We start from the raw sequence: 25,165 nt of genomic DNA on the forward strand, positions 1-25,165 counted from the left end.
TAGCTGGTTACCAAATAAGAATTAGCTACCCTTTATAACCACAGATTGTTCCAAAGAAATGTAGTATTTTCTCCCCAGTTGCCTATCCTATACAAAGTTAGTAATAGTTTGTTGCCAAATCCAAGGAAAGCAAACTCTAGTTCAGGTATGAGTTTTATTTTAGTTACCATGATTTACAATTGACGTAAAATTTGAGTCTGGACTTGGTTAGTTATAATCCAGTCGCAATATACTGCATCTTGAGTTGATTTTGCCATATCATACTGTATTGTTATGTAAAATGCTAACTTTAATTGAGAATTGTTCCAAAAGAGTATCCTTATTTATCCTGCATGAAGTTTCTTTTCCTTTGTATCAGTTTTATGTATGGTTCAAATTAGTGTTGGAAGAAAAGGCAGGAAATATAAATTTAAGTGGCACGAGTTAAATCGTTATAGAACTGTATCACAAAGCATTGGAAAAACGCACACAGAAAACTTTGCCAATAGCTGATAGAGCAGAAGGGATTATATAATTAAATAAGAACTAACCCCTATTTTGTAACTGGAAATTGCATTGTCAGAGTTCCTTTCCTTTTATCACCAGATGCTGAGAAACTAGCCATGTAAAAACTCCCAAAATATCCAAATTCAAAAAAACTGGAATCTAATGCGGCAGTGCAGTTGTCAAAGCTCCAAAGCACTGAAAACTCAATGTTGCGTTTGTGTCCTTATCTTCCACAACTTCTTGCTTGGCAGCTTCTCTTGGCTCACTTCAGACACACAGAAGTTCAAGTAATCAGAGAAAGTTGGGACAGAAACTTCCTCTCTCTTTCCACGGCCTTTTCTTTTTCCTTTATGGATCTGTGCCTCTGTGCTTTCTCTCACATTCACATTCTATGTGTCAGTTAGAGAAACCTGAATGCCCAGTTTCGTTTGTTTCTTCTGTCCCACCTGTAACTATTTTAGGTTGCATTCCCTGGCTCATGTATCAGAGTGTGTATAACAGATTAGCTCAAAGCCTTGAGGGCCTCAGTGGTCCAAGTGCCAGCAATGAGGGACATCAGCCGGCAATGACATGGGCTTAACCTGGGTTCTGTGGACATTAAGGAACCACTGTCCTGAGGGAGGGTATGCAGCTGAGCTAGGGGAGGGGACAGGATGAGCTTAGAGTTGCTGAGGAAACGGGAAGAATCAATAGGCTTTTAAAAAGACAGAAAAAAAAAAAGATGTTTCTGGGGACTCTGAGAACAGTTAAGAGCCCAGGGCCAGCCAGAACCACCCTTTCCCCCAGCTACTGAGAGTGTCACAGAACAGAAATTGACTTGGAGCCAAAGGATATTGCTTTTAGACCAAAAGCCCAAATTAAGGAGTAGAGGCAGTTAAGGGCAAGAGAGGGCAGTAGAGATGGTTGTCAGAGTACGGTGGCCAGAAGAGGTTTCTCAGCTGCCTGCCGATTCTCTGCTGGGACAATGCCAGCCATGAAGTACAAGCCATGCTTTCGTGTGGGCTGTAGACATATTGTTTTCCCATAACTACTGTCACTCAAATAGGATCTAGTTTCTTGGTGTGAGCAAATTGTTCCTGCTAAATACACACGCTGTGTCTGCTATGGGGCAAAGTGAATCCTCCAAGGAACTGGATGGATTTTCCATTCCGAGATAAGCAGTTTTTTTTTTTTTTTTTTTTTTTTTGCGTGGGGGGAGGGGAGTTGGGGAGGAGTCAGCTTGACTCTCTGTTCATGTGCGTTTTGAATGAAATGAGTAAAGTTCATGTTCCCCACAGAGTACACAAGGTTCAAGTGAGATTACCCAGTGGGAATCCAGCCCGATTGTAATTTAACTTGTTTGAGGGATCTAAATATTTAATCTGCCTCCATCATGAATTCTAGAATCCTATAGAAGCAGCAAAGGCCAAGGCTCTGAAAGTAAACACTGCAGTTAGATCAGAAGTGTTGCAACTAGCACAACTGCTGCTGTGACGTCCTGTAAACTTTGGAGAGTGCCAGAGAAAGCTAGCCTGAAAGCACGAAACTGGCAGTCACGAGGCCTGCATTCGCCAGCTTCGCCTGCCACCAACCTCTGAGCCTCCAGGCCTCCTTTGTCAAGTAAGGACACAAGCAAAGCATCTCAGAAGACAAGTCCTTTTCCTAACTGGAAATGTGACAGAGCCAACAGGGAATGCGTGAAACCAGCCACATGAATTGTGAATCCTACATGATCATGTATGTATGCAATGTATTCTTAAAAAAATTACCATTCCTAGATCTAATATCTGTGCCCCACATTTTACTCAAATTATGCAGTGTTTGAAAGCATAGTGGCTCACACCTGTAATCCCAGGACTTTGGGAGGCCAAGGCGGGTGGATCACCTGAGGTCGGGAGTTTGAGACCAGCCTGACAAACATGGAGAAACCTCATCTCTACTGAAAATACAAAATTAGCCAGGCATGGTGGCACATGCCTGTCATCCCAGCTACTTGGGAGGCTGAGGCAGGAGAATCACTTGAACCTGGGAGGTGGAGGTTGCAGTGAGCTGAGATCGCGCCATTGTACTCCAGCCTGGGCAACAAGAGCAAAACTCTGTCTCAAAAACAAAACAAAACAAAACAAAACAAATGAGATTCTCTACAGAGGTTGGAATCACCCCCTTGGGTGCTGGTAGCAGTCTGTGAGGGTAGCTTTTTAGATGTCACAATGATTGGAGGTGGGGTGCTGGTGACATTGGATGGGCAGGTGGAGAACTGCTAGACGAGGCTCTGGGCAGTCACACAAAGCGAGCACCTGGCCCACATCCTGCATGACTTTCATGTCCTGCCAGACATTCCAGGAATCCTACAGTGTTTTTTTGTATATAAACATATAGTATTTTTCACCTCTGAAAATGTGAACTGAATTTTCCAGGAGTGTGTATAAATGGAGGTAAGATTGTACTTTGTTTTGCTCAGAACTTTACCATGAGTTATTAATAATCTCTGAAAAATCAAATGATAGCAAACACTAAGATGCTTGAGTCACTAAACAACACAACTGTATCTGTCTGCATTGTGATATCACACTCATGGTTATTCTGCAGGTACAGGAATCTGAGGCTCCCTTGTCCTTTAGAGCAGTCAAACAGAGTATCCACATACTGAAATACACAACATTTTATGTAAGTTATTTTCTTTTCATTTCTCTCTTGTATCACAGTTTTCACATTATATTAATTTAAAAACATGGGTAGGTCATATTATCTATGGATTTTATACCAGATTAATAGAGTACTATAAAATGTTTGTCATGAAAAGTGTGTTTTATCTGATTGGGTTGAAAACCACTGGGCCAGATAATCCTAAAGTCTCTTAGCTTTTAAATTTTGTGAGCCTGTGAGATTATTTAGTGAGTACACTGAAGCCCGTTAAGTCTTTCATGTATTATATTGCATTCAGAAGTTGCTGTAATCATTGGGAAGGGGGAATGAAACTACCACCCAAAAGAATATGATTTTAGTTTATTCTCTCCTTTCTTTTCCAGGGTTACAAAGGCCCACGAATAGCTAGTTAGCTTGGCCTGGTGTCACTGCCCACTCCTGTGAAGAGTAGGGATAAACCATGAGGATAGCAGTGGTAATGGTGGAGCAGAAAGAACATAGAAAACTGATTCTAGATTAGGGCTGTCTAATAGAAGTATCATGCAAGCCAAAAGTCGGAGCCACACATGTGATTTATATTTGGCAGTAGCTACATTTTAAAAAGTAAAAAGAATATGTAACATTAATTTGAATGATATATTTTATTTAACTCAATATAGTCAAAGTATTTCAGTGTGAAAGGAATAGATTATTATTTTTTAAAGGCTTCAATTTTATTTGTCTATTCACTTCTTTACTTATTTTTTTTTATTATACTTTAAGTTCTGGGGTACATGTGCAGAACGTGCTGGCTTGTTACACAGGTATACACGTGCCATGGCAGTTGGCTGTAGGCATCAACCCGTCATCTACATTAGGTATTTCTCCTAATACCATCCCTCCCCTAGCCCCCCACCATGCAACAGGCCCCAATATATGATGTTCCCCTCTCTGTGTCCATGTGTTCTCATTGTTCAACTCCTACTTATGAGTGAGAACATGCAGTGTTTGGTTTTCTGTTACTGTGTTAGTTTGCTGAGAATGATAGTTTCCAGCTTTATCCATGTCCCTGCAAATGAGTCCCATGGACTCAATTTTTATGGCTGCATAGTATTCCATGGTGTATATGTGTCACATTTTCTTCATCCAGTCTATCACTGATGGCCATTTGGGTTGGTTCCAAGTCTTTGCTATTGTGAACAGTGCCGCACTAAACATACATGTGCATGTGTCTTTATAGTAAAATGATTTATAATCCTTTGGGTATATACCCAGTAATGGGATTTCTGGGTCTAATGGTATTTCTGGTTCTAGATCCTTGAGGAATTGCCACACTGTCTTCCACAATGGTTGAACTAATTTACACTCCCACCAACAATGTAAAAGTGTTCCTATTTCTCCACATCCTCTCCAGTGTCTGTTGTTTCCTGACTTTTTAATGATCGCCATTCTAACAAGCATGAGATAATATCTCATTGCAGTTTTGATTTGCATTTCTCTAATGACCAGTGATGATGAACTTTTTTTCATATGTTTGTTGGCTGCATAAATGTCTTCTTTTGAGAAGTGTCTGTTCATATCCTTTGCCCACTTTTTGATGGGGTTGTTTATTTCTTGTAAATTTGTTTAAGTTCTTTGTAGATTCTGGATATTAGCCCTTTGTGAGATGGATAGATTGCAAAAATTTTCCCCCATTCTGTAGGTTGCCTGTTGCCTGTTTACTCTGATGATAGTTTCTTTTGCTGTGTACAAGCTCTTTCGTTTAATTAGATCCCATTTGTCAATTTTGGCTTTTGTTGCCATTGCTTTTAGTGTTTCGGTCATGAAGTCTTTGCCCATGCCTGTGTCCTGAATGGTGTGGCCTAGGTTTTCTTCTAGAGTTTTCATGGTTTTAGATCTTACGTTTAAGTCTTTAATCTATCTTGAGTTAATTTTTGTATAAGGTATAAGGAAGGGATGCAGTTTCAGCTTATTGCATATGGCTAGCCAGTTTTCCCAACACCATTTAATAAATAGGGAATCCTATCCCCATTGCTTGTTTTTGTCAGATTTGTCGAAGATCAGATGGTTGTAGACGTGTGATGTTATTTCTGAGGCCTCTGTTCTGTTCCATTTGTCCATATGTCTGTTTTGTTACCAGTACCATGCTGTTTTTGTTACTGTAACCTTGTAGTATAGTTTGAAGTCAGGTAGCATGATGCCTCCAGCTTTGTTCTTTTTGCTTAGGATTGTCTTGGCTATGTGGACCCTTTTTTGGTTCCATATGAAATTTAAAGTAGCTTTTTCCGATTCTGTGAAGAAAGTCAATTGTAGCTTGATGGGGATATAGCATTGAGTCTATAAATTACTTTGGGCAGTATGGCCATTTTCATGATATTGATTCTTCCTATCCATGAGCATGGAATGTTTTTCCATTTGTTTGTGTTCTCTCTTATTTCATTGGGCAGTGGTTTGTATTACTGCTTGAAGAGGTCCTTCATGTCCCTTGTAAGTCGTATTCCTAGGTGTTTCATTCTCTTTGTAGCAATTGTGAATGGAGTTCACTCATGATTTGGCTCTCTGTTTGTCTGTTATTGGTATATAGTAATGCTTGTGATTTCTGCACATTGATTTTGTATCCTGAGACTGCTGAAGTTACTTACCAGCTTAAAGGAGATTTTGGGCTGAGATGATGGGTTTTCTACATATATAATCATGTCATCTGCAGGCAGAGACAATTTGGCTTCCTCTCTTCCTATGTGAATACCCTTTATTTCTTTCTCTTGCCTGATTGCCCTGGCCAGAACTTTCAATACTATGTTGAATAGGAGTGGTGGCAGAGGGCATCCTTGTCTTGTGCCACCTTTCAAAGGGAATGCTTTCACCTTTTGCCCATTCAGTATACTATTGGCTGTGGGTTTGTCACACATAGCTCTAGCTCTTATCATTTTGAAATACGTTCCATCAATACCTAGTTTATTGAGAGTTTTTAGCATGAAGGGCTGTTGAATTTTGTCTAAGGCCTTTTCAGTTTTTATTAAGATAAACATATGGTTTTGCCATTGGTTCTGTTTATGTGATGCATTACGTTTATTGCTTTGAGGATGTTGAACCAGCCTTGCATCCCAGGGATGAATATGACTTGATAGTGGTGGATAACATTTTTGATTTGCTGCTGGATTTGGTTTGCCAGTAGTTTATCGAGGATTTTCACAATGATGTTCATCAGAGATATTGGCCTGAAATTTTCTTTTATTGTTGAATCTCTGCCAGGTTTTAGTATCAGGATGATGCTGGCATTTAGTGCTGTAAATTTCTCTCTGGACGTTGCTTTAGCTGGTATGTTGTGTCTTTATTCTCATTGGTTTCAAATAACTTATTTATTTCTGACTTTATTTTGTTATTTACCCAGTAGTCATTCAGGAGCAGGTTGTTAAGTTTCCATGTAGTTGTGTGGTTTTGAGTGAGTTTCTTAGTCCTGAGTTCTAATATTCAGAGATGCCCAGCCCAGAGAGGAGGAATCTAGAGAGACAGTCTGGCTACAGCGGCTTTTATTATTTACTTGTTTTTTGAGATGGAGTCTTGCTCTATCATCTAGGCTGGTGTGCAGTGGTGCGATCTCAGCTCACTGCAGCCTCCACCTCTTGGGTTCAAGTGTTTTTCCTGCCTCAGTCTCCCAAACCTCCTGAGATTACAAGTTTGTGCCAATATGCCTGGTTACTTTTTTTTTTTTAATTTTTGGTAGAGACAGGGTTTCATGAATTCTTAGTGTTTTATGGCTGCATAGTATTCTATGGTGTATATGTGCCACATTTTCTTTGTCCAGTCTATCATTGATGGGCATTTGGGTTGGTTCCAGGTCTTTGCTATTATAAACAGTGCCACTGTTGGCCAGGCTGGTCTTGAACTCCTGACCTCAAGTGATCTGCCTGCCTTGGCCTCCCAAAGTGCTGGGATTACAGTCATGAGCCACTGCACCTTGCCAGAAAACAATTATTAATGAGATATTTTATGCTTATTTTATACTAAGTCTTCAAAATCTGGTGTGCACTTCACATTTAGGGCACACTTCAATTCAGCCACAGGTCATTTCAAGTGTTCAGTAGTGCCACCCATGCCTAGTAGCTGCCATATTGGAAAGTGTGGCTCTAGTGCAATGACTTTCAGCAGTTCCTCTGCTTCTACCCAATTTACCTGTCTAGGCAGGAGACTTCCCATCCCTGTTGACAATAGATGGGGAACAGGGGTGCAGCAGGTGGAGTTTACCATCACTACTCCCTGCACTAGAGTCACAGACTTTGAAAATGCGTGATGGTTTCTGCTAAGACTTACTTGCAATGTTATGCAACGTAGCAGGGTTCAAGCCTTGGAAGAGAGGACTAGTGATGCAAAATGAGAGATCTGGATATGTACAAGTAGTTGCTTGCCAGGAATTAGAGGGCTTAGTCCTGTAGAACTTTACTGAAGAATTTTACAAATTTACTATTTTTAAAGTAATTCCTTTTCTTCCTCATTCTATCTTAATCTCATTTGGCTCATTCATGATGTACAAATAGAAAAGGTATTAGACCAGATGATTGTCCAAGTCTCTCCTTGTCTCTGTCACAGTTTCCTAATTGGAAGGAGGTCCATCAGAGACTCAGATCTGGTCCTTCAAGAGACTGTGACTTTTGGCCAATTTTCTTCCCCAGCAGCTCTGAGCTATTTGAAATGTGTTTTCAGTGCCCAAGAGCTATCTATGTTCAGCTCTGTGTGTGCTTGTGTTGTGGAGTCCAGGTTGGGACAGGGACCGTGGAGCTTAGCCAGGCAAAGCGCTTTATGACTATCACCCTGTTGAATCAGTAGAACAACCAGTTGAGGTCGATGCTGTAGTTATCCTCATTTTCCACGAAAGGAAACAGAGGCAATAGAAGTTAAGTAACTCCTCCAAAGTCACAGTGGCCGTTGCCATTTCATTCTTTATGGTTGGCGGGCTGAATTTTCTTTCTTGGTGGAAACCAGCCTGCCTTTTCTTCGTCATCCTTCTTTTCCTCTTTTTCACAACATCTTCTCCCCTTTCCTCCCCCACCCCTTGACCACAGACATGCATTAGGTGAGGAGCACCTCATCATAAAGCAGGTTGGGGGCTTCAGATCCACTCTCAGTGGACCTTAGACTTTTCAGTGATTTTCCATTTGATGGTTCACATTCCTTCTTTGGGAAGCTCAGGCTGGGAATGCATGTCACTCTCCTCTCACTGGGTCATTCTACAGCCAGTCAGGGATCCTGTTGCCTGCCTTCTCTTGGGGACCCAGAATATGGGAGCTGTTGCTACTACTATTGCAGGCTTAACCTGTCATAGGAGGAAAAGCTGCTTTCCAAGACCAGAGGAAGGCCGCTGGACGTGCAGCAGGGCCTTATGGATGGGCAGGGCCCTGGCAGGCACCCCCTCTCCAGGTCTGGTCCTCGGCTTTGCAAACCAAGGGACTCCCAGACCCAGAGCAGATCAGGCTTGGAAAAAAGATGGGAGAGACAGATTCATGACCATCTATCTTAGACTGATGTATACATCAGAATACCTGTTTATTAATGCGTTAAGAGAAAAATTCCTCCTACGAGTACACAAACATGCATGCTTGCAGGTCAGCATATTTTTCTCTCTGTGGAAAAACTTGTGTGAAGAGCCAGACTATTATCTGAAGGTTATTTAATGCACCTGGAAACAGAGCTAGGCGAGTTAGATTATTACTGAAAATTTAAGTATTTATATATGAAGAGGATGTGATGCAAAAAGGTACCCAGTGAAAAGTCAGCCTCTCCTTCACCCCACCTCACTCCCCACTCCCCACTCCCTAGCCCCTTCCCAGGGGCAACCCTTAGTACCAGTGTCTTCAAATTGGTTGCCTGAGGCCTCCATTTCCTGGGAAGGGTTGGAGCTGCTGTGCAGGCCAGGTGACCTGTGTGCGGTTGGGCTCCCTTCCTAGACAGGTTTTGTCTTGACATATTAGTGGGTGGGGGGTGGGGAGGAACATAAGCCATGGGAGTGATAGAGGCCAGTTGGCAGAGGAGGCATGCAGGGGTTTATGAGTTAGAAATACTTGCAGAGTGGCCGGGTGTGGTGATTCACGTCTGTAATCCCAGAACTTTCAGAGGCCGAGGCGGGCAGATCACCTGAGGTCGGGAGTTCGAGACCAGCCTGATCTACATAGCAAAACCCCATCTGTACTAAATATACAAAATTAGCTGGATTTGGTGGTGCATGCCTGTAATCCCAGCTACTCAGGAGGCTGCAGCAGGAGAATTGCTTCAACCCAGGAGGTGGAGGTTCTGGTGAGCCAAGATCACATCATTGCATTCCAGCCTAGGCAACAAAAATGAAACTCCATCTCAAAAGAAAAGAAATATCTGCAGAGGGGCGAGAAGCTACCCAGTGACAGCAGAAAGGAGTGTCCCCAGGCCCCTGGCAGGGAGCATACAGTGGCTATTCTGTGACACTTCTCAAGCCCTAGGGAACAGGACAGGAAGGAAAACCACAGGGTGAGAGAACCGGGGAGACTCTGCCCCTGAAAAATTCTCCCAAAGAGACAGAGCATGATCCAAAACCTCATGAGAGGTGGCCTGGCCCCAGAGTAGCTGAGCCGTAACATAGGCCAGTCCTGTCATAGTCTGCAGCCAGGTAAGGTGCCTTCCAGCTTCAATGCCGTGATCTGGAGACTGTGCTGATGAAGATCTGCAGCAAGAAGGAACAATTAGCCAATTCGTTATGTTGACATTTCTAGCCACAAGGCTAGTATTTTACAAAATAAGGCCTTTTCCCTTAATTAAGTTTATAACAGATAAAAGTATATTCCCAGCTGACTCATGTCATCAACGTGGGCAGGCCTATTAACCCTACTTGGCCTGCCCTGTCCGCCTATGAGGGCTTGCTCTGTGTGTGCACTCTTGGCAGCTTTACAAAGGATTCAGAAGGAATAAACATAGGGCCTCGTTCCTGCCCTTCATCCAGAAGAGAAGACTCATTCATACGCATGGTCCCAGCCAGCAAACTTCAGTTGCTCAAGAGCAGGAAAATAAGGCTAATGAGGTAGGGGAACATCTAGAAACCAGCTCAAGCAAGGAGCAGAGGTATTTAATGTAGAAGAATGGGAACTAAAAGTAGCCTTGAGTATCATTTCTGACATTTGAAGAGGCAGCAAAGCTTAATGTGTGGTGGTTAAAGGCATGACTCAGGAGCCAGATTACTTGGTTCAAATTCTGATTAAACATCTCTGGTCTGTTCACACAGGGCAAGTTGTTTCATCTCTCTGTGTATCAGTTTCCTCATTTAAGAAAGTGAAGATAAAAAGAAAATTTAAAAAAAAGAAAGTGAAGATGTATGATAGCTATCCTTCAGGGCAGTTGTGAGAAGTGAGCCGGCTCACACATGATAAATACTCAGAACAACGCCTGGTAGGGGAAACACTATATAAGCACTTGTTACTGGGTGTTCGTAGGAGGGCAGGGAGCAGACAGTGAGTTGCACCACATAACCAGAGGAGAATCAGTGAAAAATTTACCTCGATATATGGATTAACTGTTTCTTTTCATATTAGAGTTAGCCAACAGAGGACTTTAGAAACAAGCAAAGAAAACTCTAGAGTTCGAAGGGATTGATTCTCTAACTCAGACCCATGTGGGTTCTGCATATCTAGTATTGACTTGACGTTTTCACTCTGATATCAGCCCAGCATCTCACGCTTCACATGTTCAAAAGTCATCTCTGGTTCCCACTTCTGCCTGCTCCTCCTTCAGTCTTTTCCGTACCAGCCACCCAGTCACTCAAGGTAGAAACTGTACCGTCAGCCCCGTTTGATGCTTCCCTCCATCTTGCCTGTATATTTAATCAGTCGCAAACGGATGTCCGTTCTACCTCTTCAATATCTCCGGAGCCTGTCTGTTTTATTCTCCACAGCCACTGCCTCCATCCGAGTTCAAGAATCGTCATCATCCCTCTTCTGTAGGAATTTCCTAGCTTGCCATTCTGTTTTACTCCTGCCCTGTGGCTATAAACCTATAGGACACATCGATATAGAAGAAGCAAGCTCCCCTTTGAGAAGACACATCACTGGGCCAGGCCTTTAGGCAGCCCAGGGGCCAGATTTCCCCATCGCTTGCCACTCAGCTGGCGGTCATGTGTTTGCCACACTGGCTTGACCAAGTACAGTGACTCGTCTTTTCAGTCCATTATTCCCACAGCAGTCAGGATGAATTTGTGAAAATGTAAATTGGATCATGCCCCATTTCTCTGCAGTAAATTGGATCATGCCCCATTTCTATGCGGTATCACCTCCATGCCCAGTCCCTCTTGGCTTCCCGTTGCCCTTGAGCTCCAGATCAAATCCCAGCGTAAGGATGTTAGTTCTTAAAGAGAGCTTGGAGACACTGCCTAGTGCAGAGGCCAAAGACTGAGCTCCTGAGGGCTGTAGCCAGCCTGCAGACACATTTTGTCTGGCTCACAGCATTTAAAAATCTTTTAAATTAGTTGACACTGTTTAAAATAAAGATTTTACCTAAAATGTAGATCCATGGTGTCTCCTCAAAGATTAGCAGATGTGGAGATGTTGGACCCTCCTTCTCCCAGGGCGACATTTGGCTGCTGCTGAGCTGCCACTGTCCCCTGAGATGGGGCATGCCCACCCCAGTTCATCCCAGCCTACTCTGTTCCATGTCCTATACTCATTTATATTCCTTAGCAGGTCCCTCTAGACATTGGCATTTGCAGCTCCTGAGTTTGTTCAACCTCTTCATTTTATGGGTTTGGAAGGTGAGGCCAGAGACTGGCATATCAGTCTCTAGGTCATGTCCTGGATCATGAAATATTGAATGGCTCTGACTCCCAGGCCCCTATTCCTTCTGTCGAACCATAGCTACAGAAAACAAAAAAGAAACACACTATGTAACTTGATTAATTATCCTTCCTGCTGTGACTTCTAACCAACGTGCCTTTTGTTTTGCTTATATCTGTGGCCACGTGAAAATTGGAACATATGGTCTGGAGGGCCAAGATGGCATTCTAAGAATATCTCATACCCTGCATGAAACTAGACCAAAGAAGAAAGGTAGAGAAATAGAGAGGATTGAAAATGACAGGGAAAATAAAACCTGGGCAGCTTTTGAGAAGGGCACAGCTTCTTCCTTGTGGTGTTGCAGGAAGCGGGGGAGTCAGCTGGGTTGCCACTCTTTAAGGGATGTGAACATCAGGATGTAGACAGCAGGCCGGGCATGGTGGCTCATGCCTGTAATCCCAGCACTTTCAGAGGTTGAGGCAGGTGGATTACTTGAGACTAGGAGTTTAAAACCAGCCTGGCCAATATGGTGAAACCCCATCTCTACTAAAAGTGTGAAAATTAGCCAGGTATGATGGTGGGTGCCTGTAATCCCAGCTAGTTGGGAGGCAGAGGCACGAGAATTGCTTGAGCCTGGGAGGCAGAGGCTGCAGTGAGCAGAGATCACACCACTGCACTCCAGCCTGGGTGACAGAGCAAGACTCAGTCTCAGAAAAAAAAAAGAGGTAGACAGCAATGAGTCAGTGGCACAAAAAGAACTGAAAGGCCTTTTTTCTTTAGGCTCGATGCCCCATCCTCCCCTGCCACTCCCTTAGAATTACTGCGGACAGACAGAGCCACTGCAAAAAGGGAAATTTGTAATTTGCCTTGGGGGACAATGGCTTTCACCAGCCAAGAGGCACAATCAACCACAGTTCCAGAGCCTGGTGTAAGATGGGAAAATCTTCCTGTTGTCCTTAGAGGAAGAGGCTATATCATTGCACAGGGAATTGAGCTTTGACAGCCCCCACAACCCCCCAATACTGCATCCTCTATGTACTGCAGTGAATTGTCGCCGTGAAGCTGAGACAAACTACTCCGAGGCATGTGCAACTCCAGGCCTCATCCTCGCGGTCATCCTGGGCCCCTTCTTCATAAGCAAAAGAGAAGCAGACTGTTTGGGAGGAGGAAAAAGGAGTGATGGGACAAGTTCCCAAAAAGAAGTCATGGGAGGGAGTGCAGTGTTACATGCAGTCACCTTTTGGGTTTTGTTGCTATTGGATTATTCTGTTTTTTTCTCACTGGAGTCCAGAATTGTTTAATGATACTTAATGGTACTTCCTTTATCCATGTAAAAGCATATCTAAGAACTTCTGCATATATTAACACTCTGTAATGATTAAGCCAATGTAATTAGAATATTGCGTCAGCAGGAGAAATATTTTTCTCTAGACCTGGATAGAGTAATCAAATTTTTTCTTCCAAATCTGAGGAATCGCTCAAAAATGGAAATCAGTTTTGTGACTTCATGGATTGTCATCTCCTTAGAATAGCGGGGTAATGAACATGATGATTTATGCAAACAAAATGTACTCATTTAAGAATATGCTCACATTACTGATTTTATTTCTAGAATCCCAAGTGCCTGTCCCCCCGACCCTCTTAAAGGATATATCAAAAGAGTGATTAATGAATTAATAACTTAGCACCATCCCCTTTCACTTCCTACCCTCAGACCAAAATAATTTTTAAAAATTACTTCTAATAATATTGTACTTTCCTTAATTGGTTGGATCAACAAGGCAGAAAGTTGTTTTCTCTTTCTTTTAAGAATTCTCTGCCACTAAGTTCTTCCAGCCAAAGAGTGTTCGTTCATGATAACACCTCTTCAGTGCAGGCATTTATTTACTTGAAGTGTGAATCCATTGCTATTCTCATCTTATCTAACTTTGTCTTGTTAGAAGTAAGGTATTTTTCCTTGCCTGTGGTTCACGCAGAAGTGGAGATAATGGCTGTGTTGAGAATGCAGGGAGAGCCTCCAAGTGGGTAATAGAGGTGGGATGCGGACTGAAGAGTGGTCAGAAGAGAAGGAAGCAGGGCTGTTGGAATGGAGAGGTCTAAAGAGACTGTGCTAGACGGAGCTCCTGTCATAAGAATGCAGCTGCATATGTCTGTGAAATTGTGAAATGTCAGAGTCTACAGTCGAAGCAGCTTGGGAACAACTTCTCTCTGCCGTTAAAATGCTGAGTTGTGGAGAACACAGTGACCCAAACTGACAAAATAATGAAATAGATGGCGTTTCCCCAGTGAATGGAAATTTGCTTTTTACCGTGTTCCAAAATACTGGCTCCGTGTGGTGTGTGTTTTGTTTTTATTTGCAATACCCTGCATTGATGTTTCCTGGAAATTCTCCTTTGAGTCTGTGTTTTGGTGCAAGCTCAGTGGCAGTGTTACCCTCACCTCTAGGCTGCTGTGGGACACACCCCGGTCTCATTTTCAGAGTCTCAGAATACTTTCCAATGCTTCCAGTAATGGATTGTGGAAAACACGAAACCAAAAGCAGATGGGACATATGTAGATAAGCTGTTTCGTTTTTCAGCCCTATAATTTCCTAGGTTTGATAGCACTTCAATTTTCTAACCATAAAAGCCGCTTCTGTGCTCTTTGGAAAACACGCACACACACACACACACACACACTGCTAGGAAGTAGTCTAAAAGAATATTACATGGGGTTTTGTGTCGTTTTGCTTATTTCTTTCTTTTTAAAAGAAGTACCTTGCTGCTGGAAAAGAAGTAAAAAAGTGTATTCGCCAGAGTTCAGTTTACTTAGGGAACTGTCGTGTTAACACCGAAAAATACTTTAGAACGCATCATTCTATGATACATTATCATAGCTGAAGCTGAAACCTGGCCTTCTGCTGAGTGGTATTTCTGAAGCCAGTCACTCTTAGAAATGCTAATATTCATTTACCAGAACTTTAAATGCTGATTGTAGTGTCTGCATCTCCTGCCCAGGGGGCATGGATTTTCTGTCCATGGAATGTGATGGACCCGAAAGGTAGGGAAATGCTGCCCCTGGACACAGTGAAGCATTCCGAGGGAGGTGGAGTGAATTGCAGTTGTCTCTTTGGACCACCCATCTTTTTACCAATTAAACGTTTACATTATCTTTTTGCTCAGATAGATGTCACAAGTGTGTGTTCATTAATACCAGAGGCTTGTTCCAAATCGATCATGAAAATAAGTTTTTGTTGTTGGTATATTTTGTTAAAGTACATCTAACCCCGAAACTATCTGACAAGGGCAGTTTCTCTCCAGCTATAAAATGAGTTAAGGAAGCTCTCTTCTCTGTAGTCATTTTCTTCCCGCGTTGGTCCTAGGCTCAACCATTTAGGTGTTTCTGGTACCTGCATAGCTTGGGAATATACTTGAACTAGCCTGAAATTATTCCCCGGAAATCCTTTCTCTCTCAAGAGAGTTGTCAACATTCATCTAACCAGATACTTAGCAGGACATAGAGAATCATCTAGAAGAACACAGACTCTGGAGCCAGACAGACCGGGAGCCAGACAGACTCTGTCACTTACTAGGCTGAGTGATTTGGGGCAAGTTATTCAGCTTCTCCAAATATTAGTGACCCGTTAGAAGAAGATGATGGTGATACAGATTGTGGTGATGGCTTTAGGAGTAAAAGTGTTTCCTTTGTTTTCCCTGCTCCTTGTTTTAAAATGATAGGAGGAGGGAGCACACTTATTTCAAAACTCTCTGAACTGGAAGGGGCTGTGTTAGAAACAGTTTCTAAGCTTGGAACGGAGCATGCGTCGTGTTTGTCATACAGTAGAGAGGAAAATGACTTCTCTTGTTTCTCTTCTCTGTTATCCACCCAATAACTAGGAGATAAAACACAGGGCTGGCTAAGACTAGGAGAAGCACAGCAGTATTAGACTGTGAGACTCTTATTTTGCTTAACCTCTTTCTGGTAAAAGGAGGTGCTGCCAACACCAAGGAAGGGCAGGCAGGCAGGATGTCCAGTCCGTTTCCCTAACTTTTCAGACCCTTTGATGCCACAGAGGAAGACAGGTATATCGGTAACATGCCCCCTCTGCCTCTTCCTTCCATCTCCCTGATGTTTTTGTTTTCCCCGTTAATACAAGCAGAGTTCCTTTTAAACGAATGAAAAGTGAGACAATTACATCCCTAGACTCTAACAAGTATTTATGGAATTGTGTGCTTTTATTTTCTGTTCCATCTGTAAAGTGCATGAATGGAAGGGTTGAACTGTCTTCAGGAAAATCTGAAAGCCCAAACTTATTAACATGCTTGACACCTGCCTCTATGAGGGACTTCTGAAGCCAGAGATATTCTTTGTAACTGAGGTCCATCTGTTGCACAGATTTTTAATTCAGATATTCTTCCTTCTCAAGCCAAGGCTGAGAGAGCAGCCAATTTTGTGGAAAGATTTCTTTAATAAGAAATGAATAAAACTATCAATGCGAAATAAAATAGACCGCTGTGAAACTTGGGTTAAATCCCACAGGGAAGAGTATGTGAGATTAACTGCATTATATAACAACACCGCCTTTAATAGCTGGCACGATTCTTTTTGTTGTTCCAAGGGAGAAGCAGCCAAGACGAGAGCCGAAGCACATGATATGATTTTAAAGTGCTACAGCCTCTGGAATTTTTCCTCGGAGAGATGTCAGGATCCCGAGTCTTACTGTGATTTATAGTTGTTTTAAATGTTTAATACTTCTTACATTTTTAAAGCTCCATCCTCTGCTTCCAGCAGCCTAGGGATGTGTTTCTGTTGCTTCGAAAGATGATTTCCAAATGGGAAGTTTTAAAACTGTGCAAAGAGAAGGTTTTACAGTACCAGGTGTTCCAGCGATTTTTAAATGGATGAAAGGGACCAGGCTATGAAAGCAGGGCCCATGGAGCCTTTTTCTCAGCTCCTCGTGATGACCCAACAGAGAAGTGGCTGGAGAGAACTTTCAAAGTGTCACCACTTTGACGCAGCAAACATCGCTGAACCAGACACTCTCAGACCTCAGTGAGCTCACTGTCAGGTATGGCTGGCAAACAAGCGTTGGGTTGAGTCAGGTGAGACTGCCGTCACTGTAGATCAGAAATGGTAGAATACTGGCAATTTCAAACGACCCAGCCTAATAATTAGATGAAAACTATACACAGTGTTAAAGACTATGATGGCCAGCCTCCAGTACTGTGGAGAGTCTAGGGAACAGGACCTAACCCAGTGAAGTGAGGCCAGGGACAAGAAGGGGATGACACAGCTGAGTTGATTTTAAACAAAGAAAACAAACCCAGAAATCCCCAGCTTTATTGAGGTATAATTGACATATAGTTAACTGCAGAAGTTCTTAGTATGTACTTTAATGTTTCCACACACTTATGCACCCATGAAACCATTGCCACAATCAGAATGCTTTACCTGTCACCCCTGAACGTTTTCCCATGCCACTCTGTAATTCCTTCTTCCCATCACCCCCATCTCCAGGCAAACACTAATCTGCCTTCTGTCATTATGTGTTGGTTTCATTTCCTAGAATTTCACATAAATGGAGTTCTACAGTATTCTCTTTTGTCTGGCTACTTTCACTCCGCATAAGTATTTTTAGATTCGTCCATGTTGAAGTGTGTGTCAATGCTTTGTTCCTTTTTACTGCAGAACAGTATTTCATTGTGCAGATATACCACAGTTTGTTTATCCATAGGGAGAGACATTTGTGTTATTGGCTATTACAAATAAAGCTGCTGGGAACATTCATTTACAAGTCTTTGCATGAATATGGGCTTTCTTTTCTCTTTGTTAAATACCTAGAAGCAAAATGGTTAGACTGTATGGTTGATGTATGTTTAACTTGTTAAGGGACTGCTGAAACTTTTTCCAAAGTGGTTGTCTCATTTTATGATTCTACCATCTGTCTATGAGAGTTCCATTTCTTCCGTATCTGTGCCAACATTGTCTTCAGTCCTCTTAATTTTAACCAATTGTTTTTATTGTGGTGAGAACACTTAACATGAGATCTACACAATACAAGATTGTTAACTCTAGGTACAATGTTGCAGATCCCTAGAAATGACTCATCTTGCATAAATGAAAGTATACCTGATGAGCAGCAGCTCCCCATTTCCCCCTTCCCCCAAGAGTGGTTCCCCCCAGCAACCACTATTCTCTGTTTCTATGAGTTTGACTATTTTAGATACCTCAAATAAGTGGAATCATGTAGTATTTGTCCTGTGACTGGCACCGTTCTAATTTGAGTAGAGTGATATCGCATTGTGATTTCAATTTGCATTTCTCTAGTGCGTGATGTTGAGCATCTTTTTATGTATTTGTTTGCCATCCATGAATCTTCTTAGCTGAAGTGTCTGTCCATATCTTTGCCCATTTAAAAAATTGGGTTATTTTTCATTAAGCTTTGAGAATTATTTGCATATATTTGATACAAGTCCTTTATAAGATATGATTTCCAAATATTTTTTCCTAGTCAGTGGGTTGTCTTTTAATTTTCTAAACAGTGTCTTTCAAATAGCAGAAGGTTTAAATTTTGATGATATCAAGTTTATCAATTTATTCTTTTATGGATCATGCTTTTAATATGGTATCATTTTAAAGAAATTTTTGCCTAAGCTAAGGTTGCAAATAATCCATCTATGTTTTCTTCTAGAAGTTCTTTAGTTTTAGGTTTTCTATTCGGGTCTATGATCCATGTTGAGTTAATTTTTGTATATGAGATGGGGTATGGGTTGAAGTTGTTGTGTGTGGTTGCATGTGTATGTGTGCGTATGGAGAGTCAGTTGTTTTAGCATCACTTGTTGAAGAAACTGTCCTTTCTCCGCTGACCTGCCTTTGCACCTTTGCCAAAAGGTTTCCAGATGGGTATAAATCTATTTCTGAACTTTCATCTGTTCTATTGATCTTTTGTCTATTTTTTCACTAATACCCACTGTCAATTTCTGTAGCGTTAGGATGTCTTGAAATCAGGTAGTGTAATTATTCCAGCTTCATTCTTTTTCAAAAGTATTTTGGCTCTTCTAAAGTCATCACATTTCTTTATAAATTTTAGAATCAGCTTGTCAATTTCTATTTTAAAAATATGCTTGGATTTTTATTGGAAGTCATTTTGATTGGGAGTGATTGGGCTTTCCAGGGGGATGTGTTCGTGGGAGGAAACACATTTTTATATCTGAACAACTGGCATTTTAAGACCAATACAGCATTTTAAAAATTTTCCACAGCCTTTCTCCCAAGTTTATTGAAAACCCATCTGTGCAAAATAGTGTTATTTGATGCCAAAGGATACAAGGAAAAATAAAATGTTCTAATTCTGGTCCTTATTTCCTATGATTTCACCTCTTTTTTTTTTTTTTTTTTTTTTTTTTTTTTTTCATCTTGTCCCAGAGAGAAGAGAATAATGACAGTTACTATCTTGGGCAGTCTTTTACCTTTAGTAAAAGACCACAGACACATGGGAGGGTTTGTGCTGCCTTGAGTGAAAGGAATCCGTTTTGTTATGCTCTCCTTCCTTCCCCCAGCTGGCTGGAGGCTCATCCGCCAAGCCTTAGACTATTACACTGTGCAGGATTTTCTACCGTTATCTGGTACAGGAGGCAGAAATCAAATCCCTATAAGGCCTGCAAGTTCCTGGACCTGGGAGATCAGCTCAGCAACTGGGCTTTCTCATGTGTGGTGCCAGAGTGGATGTTGGGGGTAACCAGCATGAAGATGACTCTGGTGAGCTGACAGGCAAAGCCACAGATCTGGAATTTCGTGAAACCCTTCAATTTTTAAATGCTCTTTCTGTAGTTTTTTGAACTGGATAGGCCAAATGAAACATATCTGCGGGCCAAATTCAGGCCATCTCTACCAGTGTGCAGCCTCTGATGGATGCGCTCTTTTATTTGCTTTTAGGATCAGCTCTTTCATCGGCTCCCTAAAGTTTTTTTTTTGTTGTTGTTGTTGTTTGAGACAAGTCTCATTCTGTCACACAGGCTGGTATTTCAGTGGCACAATCTCCGCTCACTGCAACCTCCGCCTCTCGGGTTCAAGCAATTCTCATGCCTCAGGCTCCTGAGTAGCTGGGATTATAGGTGCCTGCCACCACCTGGCTGATTTTTTGTATTTTAGTAGAGACAGGGGTTTCACCATGTTGGCCAGGCTGGTCTCAAACTCCTGACCTCAGGCAATCCACCCGTCTTAGCCTCCCAAAGCGCGCTGGGCCCCTAAAGTTTTTATTTCTACAGGTGCTTATGAAACACTCCTGATGTACCATGAAGTGCTGGGTGCCCAGGAAATTGATCAGCAGTGGGGAGAGTCTGCCGCCCAGGTTCTAGGGGTTTCTGCTTCAGTGTAGGGCTGAAGCGTAGCAGAGGCATCCCAGTGCTACCATCTACTCTCACCTGAATCTGTCCCTTCCTCAAATGTTCGCTGTCGCTTATTTCAGGCCCTCCAAGAAGAGCATGGCTGATTTATGCTTGGAAGACTCCCAAAAGGCTTCTCCGCGGAGATGACGCATGAACTTATTATTGAATGTAGAGAAAGAATTAGCCAGCTGAATGTGCTCTTATAACAGCGTTGGTCAAACCTTGCTACCTGTCAGTGGAACATGAAATCAGTTTAAAATAAAATAGGATAGCAAGTAGTAAAGTATTTTTTGTTTTGTTAAATTTGTTTTCAGTCTCTCTCCCACACACTTGCACCTGCTTCTAATACATAACAGAACTTTTAAAAGAAAATTTTGGTTAAAATATATATAAAAACAAAATCTGAAAAAAATTTTTGATTTTGAGAACATTAGCAAGAAGATTAAAAGAATATTTATTAAGGATAAGCCTATGTTATTTCTGCAGCCCTTTCAAAAATGTGCCCCAAAATTGTTAACTTCAGCTGCTTATTTGCAGCACTAAGTAGGTACTGAATACTTGCTAGGATAAGCATCTGCAAATCACTCTATTACTGACTGAGCTCTGCAGTAATCATGAGAGTAAGCAAGTGACTTTAATTCTCTTGACTTTATTTCCTTCATTGATGAAATAAGTGAGTTGGTCTAGAAGGGTCATGTTCAAGCCTAAGTTTCACAGAGATGCTTGAGACAATCCCCAAATGATTTACAGGAATAGCTAAATTTGCCCATTTCCACATCATTAAGCATCTAAAAAGTACTTCACAATATAGCAGTCTTCAATCAATATTTGCTAAATTAATATATCAGTCTTCAGGGTACCATTGTATTTTATGTGAGATTGGGCATATTTACGTTCACCAATAAAATTTTTCACTGAATTCTCACTTTATTCACAAAATATGAAACATTGCCATGCACATTAATCTGTTTCTGGAGTTCCGGCTAATCAGGAGGCTGAGGCAGGAGGGTTACTTGAGTCCAGGACTTCTGGGTTGTAGTGCACTGTGCAGATGGGTGTCCACGCTAAGTTTGGCATCAATATAATGACCTCCTGGGAGCAGGGTTCACCAGGTTACCTAAGGAGGAGTGGACCACCCCAGGTCAGAAAAGGAGCAGTTCAAAACTCCTGTGCTGATCAATAGTGGGATTGTACCTGTGAACAGCCATGGCACTCCGCCCTGGGCAGCAGAGAAAGACCATGTCTCTGAAGAACGAAATTTTTTAAATAAATTTTTAAAAATTTGAAATATTGCAAATTCTAGAAAATTAAAAACATATCAAGAATTACAAAATTTCAAAGCCAAATGGAATTCCCAACTGTGGGTAGCTCTTCCTACACGGCAGCGCCTCCTGTGCTTCGTCAGGTTAGTTCTGCATTACATGCAACTGCATGTGGAATTCAGCTGCTACCCAAAATGCAACTGCTCCATAAGTGTTTTAAATTACTCTCTTGAATGATACTTCTTGGGAGCTGCTTCCTACCAGACATTGTACTAGGTGCCAGCTATGAACAAGAAAGACACAACTCTCGTCTCCCTTTAACTCCTAGTTCACTGCGGTATATGCCACATGCTTTCGTGCTGAGTGTAATACATGCTTGCAGGTTAATGTCTTCGGGCAGACCTCCTGTTCAGGCTTTGCCTGCGTCTGTCCGTATCATGTGCAATTAGGTCACTAGATTTGGAAGTGGTCTGTTTGATTCATGTGGATTTTGTGAGACCGTCACCTTCCTTGTTTCTGATTCTAGACTTGTGTATTAATGGAACTAAGTTTGCTCTCAAGTTTTTGGTTGGTTTTGTTTTTTTCGCTAGGGTGATATTGTGTTTGCAGTCAGTGAATACATCTGAACCTTTCCTTCTGAACCACATTATAGCCAGGTTGAAAACATTCTATTACATTTATGATTGATTTTTTTAACTTGGTGATATCACATTTATCCTGTGACAAATTAAATCTTATTAGGTTCATTCCATCAATTGAATGAAGTTATTTTGATTCTTGACATCTCAGTCACCATATCACTGTCTTTTACAGCTTTGGGAAGGCAGCAAATTTAAAAGTCCGCCTTCTCTCTGTCTCTCTAGGATGCTGAAGAGAGAACTGAAAGTTTCATTTATAAGATTATTGTTGTGTCTTAACTTTGAAGGATTTTGCTTGGTAAATTTGCATGACCTTCATACTTTTTTCATTTCTTTGGTCTTACTGCCAAGCCACTCAGCACAGCTGAGCGCCATCAGAGAAATATGCTTTTGATGCCTGAAGTCAGCTGCCTTCTTAGCACTACTGATAATCTTACCCTTCTTCTAGTCAGGTTTGGCATTAATAAGGAAAACATTAAGTCCATCGGAGTTGTTATTTTGTAATTTATAATATGCAATTGAAGCTTCTTAATCTTTCTCTATACTCTTTATTACCCAGTAAATAGCAGCAAAGATAATATCAAGGAACCATAGGCCACCTGGCTTTCTTCAGTTTTAATATCTGTTTAAATATTTATATATTTGATATTGAAGATGAAAATGAAGTTACAAGTATTTTTAAACAATTTCGAAAATTTTGGAGGACAATCCCCAGTAGGAAATAATTACATGATTAAGGAATTCATTTTCTCTATTTAGAAAAGGGGGAGGACTCAAAAATGCAAAATATTATATTCACATATGTAACTTTGATATAGGGAATCTTAAATGTCTTGTGCTAATAACCTGTGAAGAGGCAGTGTTGTCATTAATGTTGAGAACTTACATTAGTCATACGAGCGTTTTGGTAAAGTTACAAGGCACTTTAGAATTTTGTCTCTCAATATCTGCACTCTGCTTTTTAACCTCAAAAGGTGGTTTAGAGTATATGTAATTTTTGCTATCTGCCACTGAATTTGTGATTTAGAAATATTAGCAGGAGGGCCGCATTATGACTTTTGTGGGCTGCAGGCTTTTTTGCCTTTGTGGCGAAACTTCTCATGACTTTGTTATGTTACAAAAATGCTATGTGGTCATGATAAGGAATCCAAGGAATGTAGAAAAATAAAAAGGAATAAATAACACATTCTATCACTTAAAAATAAGCCTCATAAACGATGAGTTTGTGTCCTTTGTAGGAACATGGATGAACCTGGAAACCATCATTCTCAGCAAACTGACAGAAGAGCAGAAGATCAAACACCGCATGTTCTCACTCATAGGCGGGTGTTGAACAATGAGAACACATGGACACAGGGAGGGGAGCACTACACACTGGGGTCAGTTGGGGGGAAATAGGGGAGGGACGGTGGGGGGTGGGGAGCTGGGGAGAGATAGCAAGGGGAGAAATGCCAGATGTAGGTGATGGGGAGGAAGGCAGCAAATCACACTGCCACGTGTGTACCTATGCAACAATTTTGCATGTTCTTCACATGTACCCCAAAACCTAAAATGCAATAAAATAAATAAATGGGAAAAAAAAAACTTTATTTAAAAAACAGGCAGTGGGCCAGATTTAGCCCATGAGTGGTAGTTTGCCCAACCTTCTTCAGAATAAAGCAAATGTGGAAAAAATATCAGTTATCTGATTTTAAGATAAAAATCTACTGCACAGAAGGACTCTATAGAAAGATAGCTGTTTCTTGGCATGTGAAAGAGAGCTTTCTAAGGATGATCAGACAGTGGGCATTGTCAGTTGCATTGTCTCTCCAATAAATAAAATAGCATGTTTCATGCAAAAAAAAATAATAATAATAAGCCTTATTAGCATTAAGGAAACACAGTGTTATGCATCACTCTAAGCATGTTTGCAGATGGGAAGATGGATGGATGGATGGATGGATGGATGGAGAGATAGATATACTTTCATAAAAGTATGATCATATGATACATGCTAAGTTTTTACTAATATTTATTTTTTTGAGATAGGGTCTCCCTGTGTCACTCATGCTGGAGTGCAGTGGCACGATCGCAGTTTACTACAGCCTCCACCTCCCAGGCCCAGTCCTCCCACCTCAGCCTCCCAAGTAGCTGAAACCATGAGTATGCACCACCATGCCCGGGCAATTTTTCAATTTTTTTTGTGTACAGATGGCGGTCTCCCTATGTTTCCCAGGCTAGTCTTGAACTCCCGGACTCAAGCGATCCTCCCACCTCAGCCTTCCACAGTGCTGGGATTATAGGCGTGAGCCACTGCCCCAGCCACACACGCTAATTTTTAAATGTAAAAACCATTACACTTAATTTTACCTGATTTTAACTGGAGAAAAATAAGTGAGAGTTAAGGAATTACTGCACTTTGAACAAACATTTTTTCACCGTAAAAAAAAATGTTACTTTTTTTCCTTCTCTGGTTAAGTAAAGAGATGATAAAAACTTGCTGGGTTTCGTTTTTTGTTTTTTTTTCCAATTATGTTTTTGTGGTAGACATTGTTGCTGTTTACCCAGTTTTCTTCCTCTTCTGGGATATAGGAAAATGGTATTTGCTCACTTTCTTCAAGTTAGATGTGACCTTGTGGCTTGCTTTAGCCACACAACATGAGCAGAAATGACCATATGGATGGATGCATTTAATTGCCAGGTCTGCAGTCTCTCACCCTTTCTTCTCCCACCTTGGTGAGCGTGGGTGCTCATGTTAATGTGGTTAGGGGCATAGATCAGCACAGTACGTGAAGGGCACAGTCCTGAAGACCCACATGGGCCTGCAGTGCAGGTAATATAAGCACGAAATGAACTCTCGATCTATTAGGTCACTCAGACTTGGGACTTGTTTTTAACCATAGATTACTTAGCTTATCCTGACGCTCTCATTGTCATACTAGACAGTATGGACTTCCTTCCTGCCATGATAAATGAGGTCATAAGAACTTTTACTCTCTTTCCTTTCTTCCCTTTAGATTTTATTTACATTGCTGTTTTCACACAGG

General features: G+C 41.5%; 1 protein-coding gene across 6 annotated transcripts in view; it reads left to right on the forward strand.

Annotated features, from left to right (window-relative positions):
• CRADD (CASP2 and RIPK1 domain containing adaptor with death domain) overlaps positions 1-25,165 on the forward strand; it is a 194,701-nt gene that overhangs the window by 137,025 nt on the left and 32,511 nt on the right. The window contains exon 3 of one of the 6 annotated variants that reach the window (XM_032297942.1): positions 3,055-3,083. The exons of the other annotated variants lie outside the window; for them this stretch is intronic. Coding sequence (XP_032153833.1) covers positions 3,055-3,068 — 14 coding nt within the window. The 3' untranslated portion in view covers positions 3,069-3,083. Of the gene's footprint in view, positions 1-3,054; positions 3,084-25,165 lie in introns of those variants that run through there. 6 annotated transcript variants of the gene reach the window in all.

The sequence above is a fragment of the Sapajus apella genome, unplaced genomic scaffold (assembly GCF_009761245.1).
Source record: "Sapajus apella isolate SASKATOON/1434 unplaced genomic scaffold, GSC_monkey_1.0 scaffold2, whole genome shotgun sequence".
In the NCBI taxonomy this organism is placed as follows: Eukaryota; Metazoa; Chordata; class Mammalia; order Primates; family Cebidae; genus Sapajus; species Sapajus apella.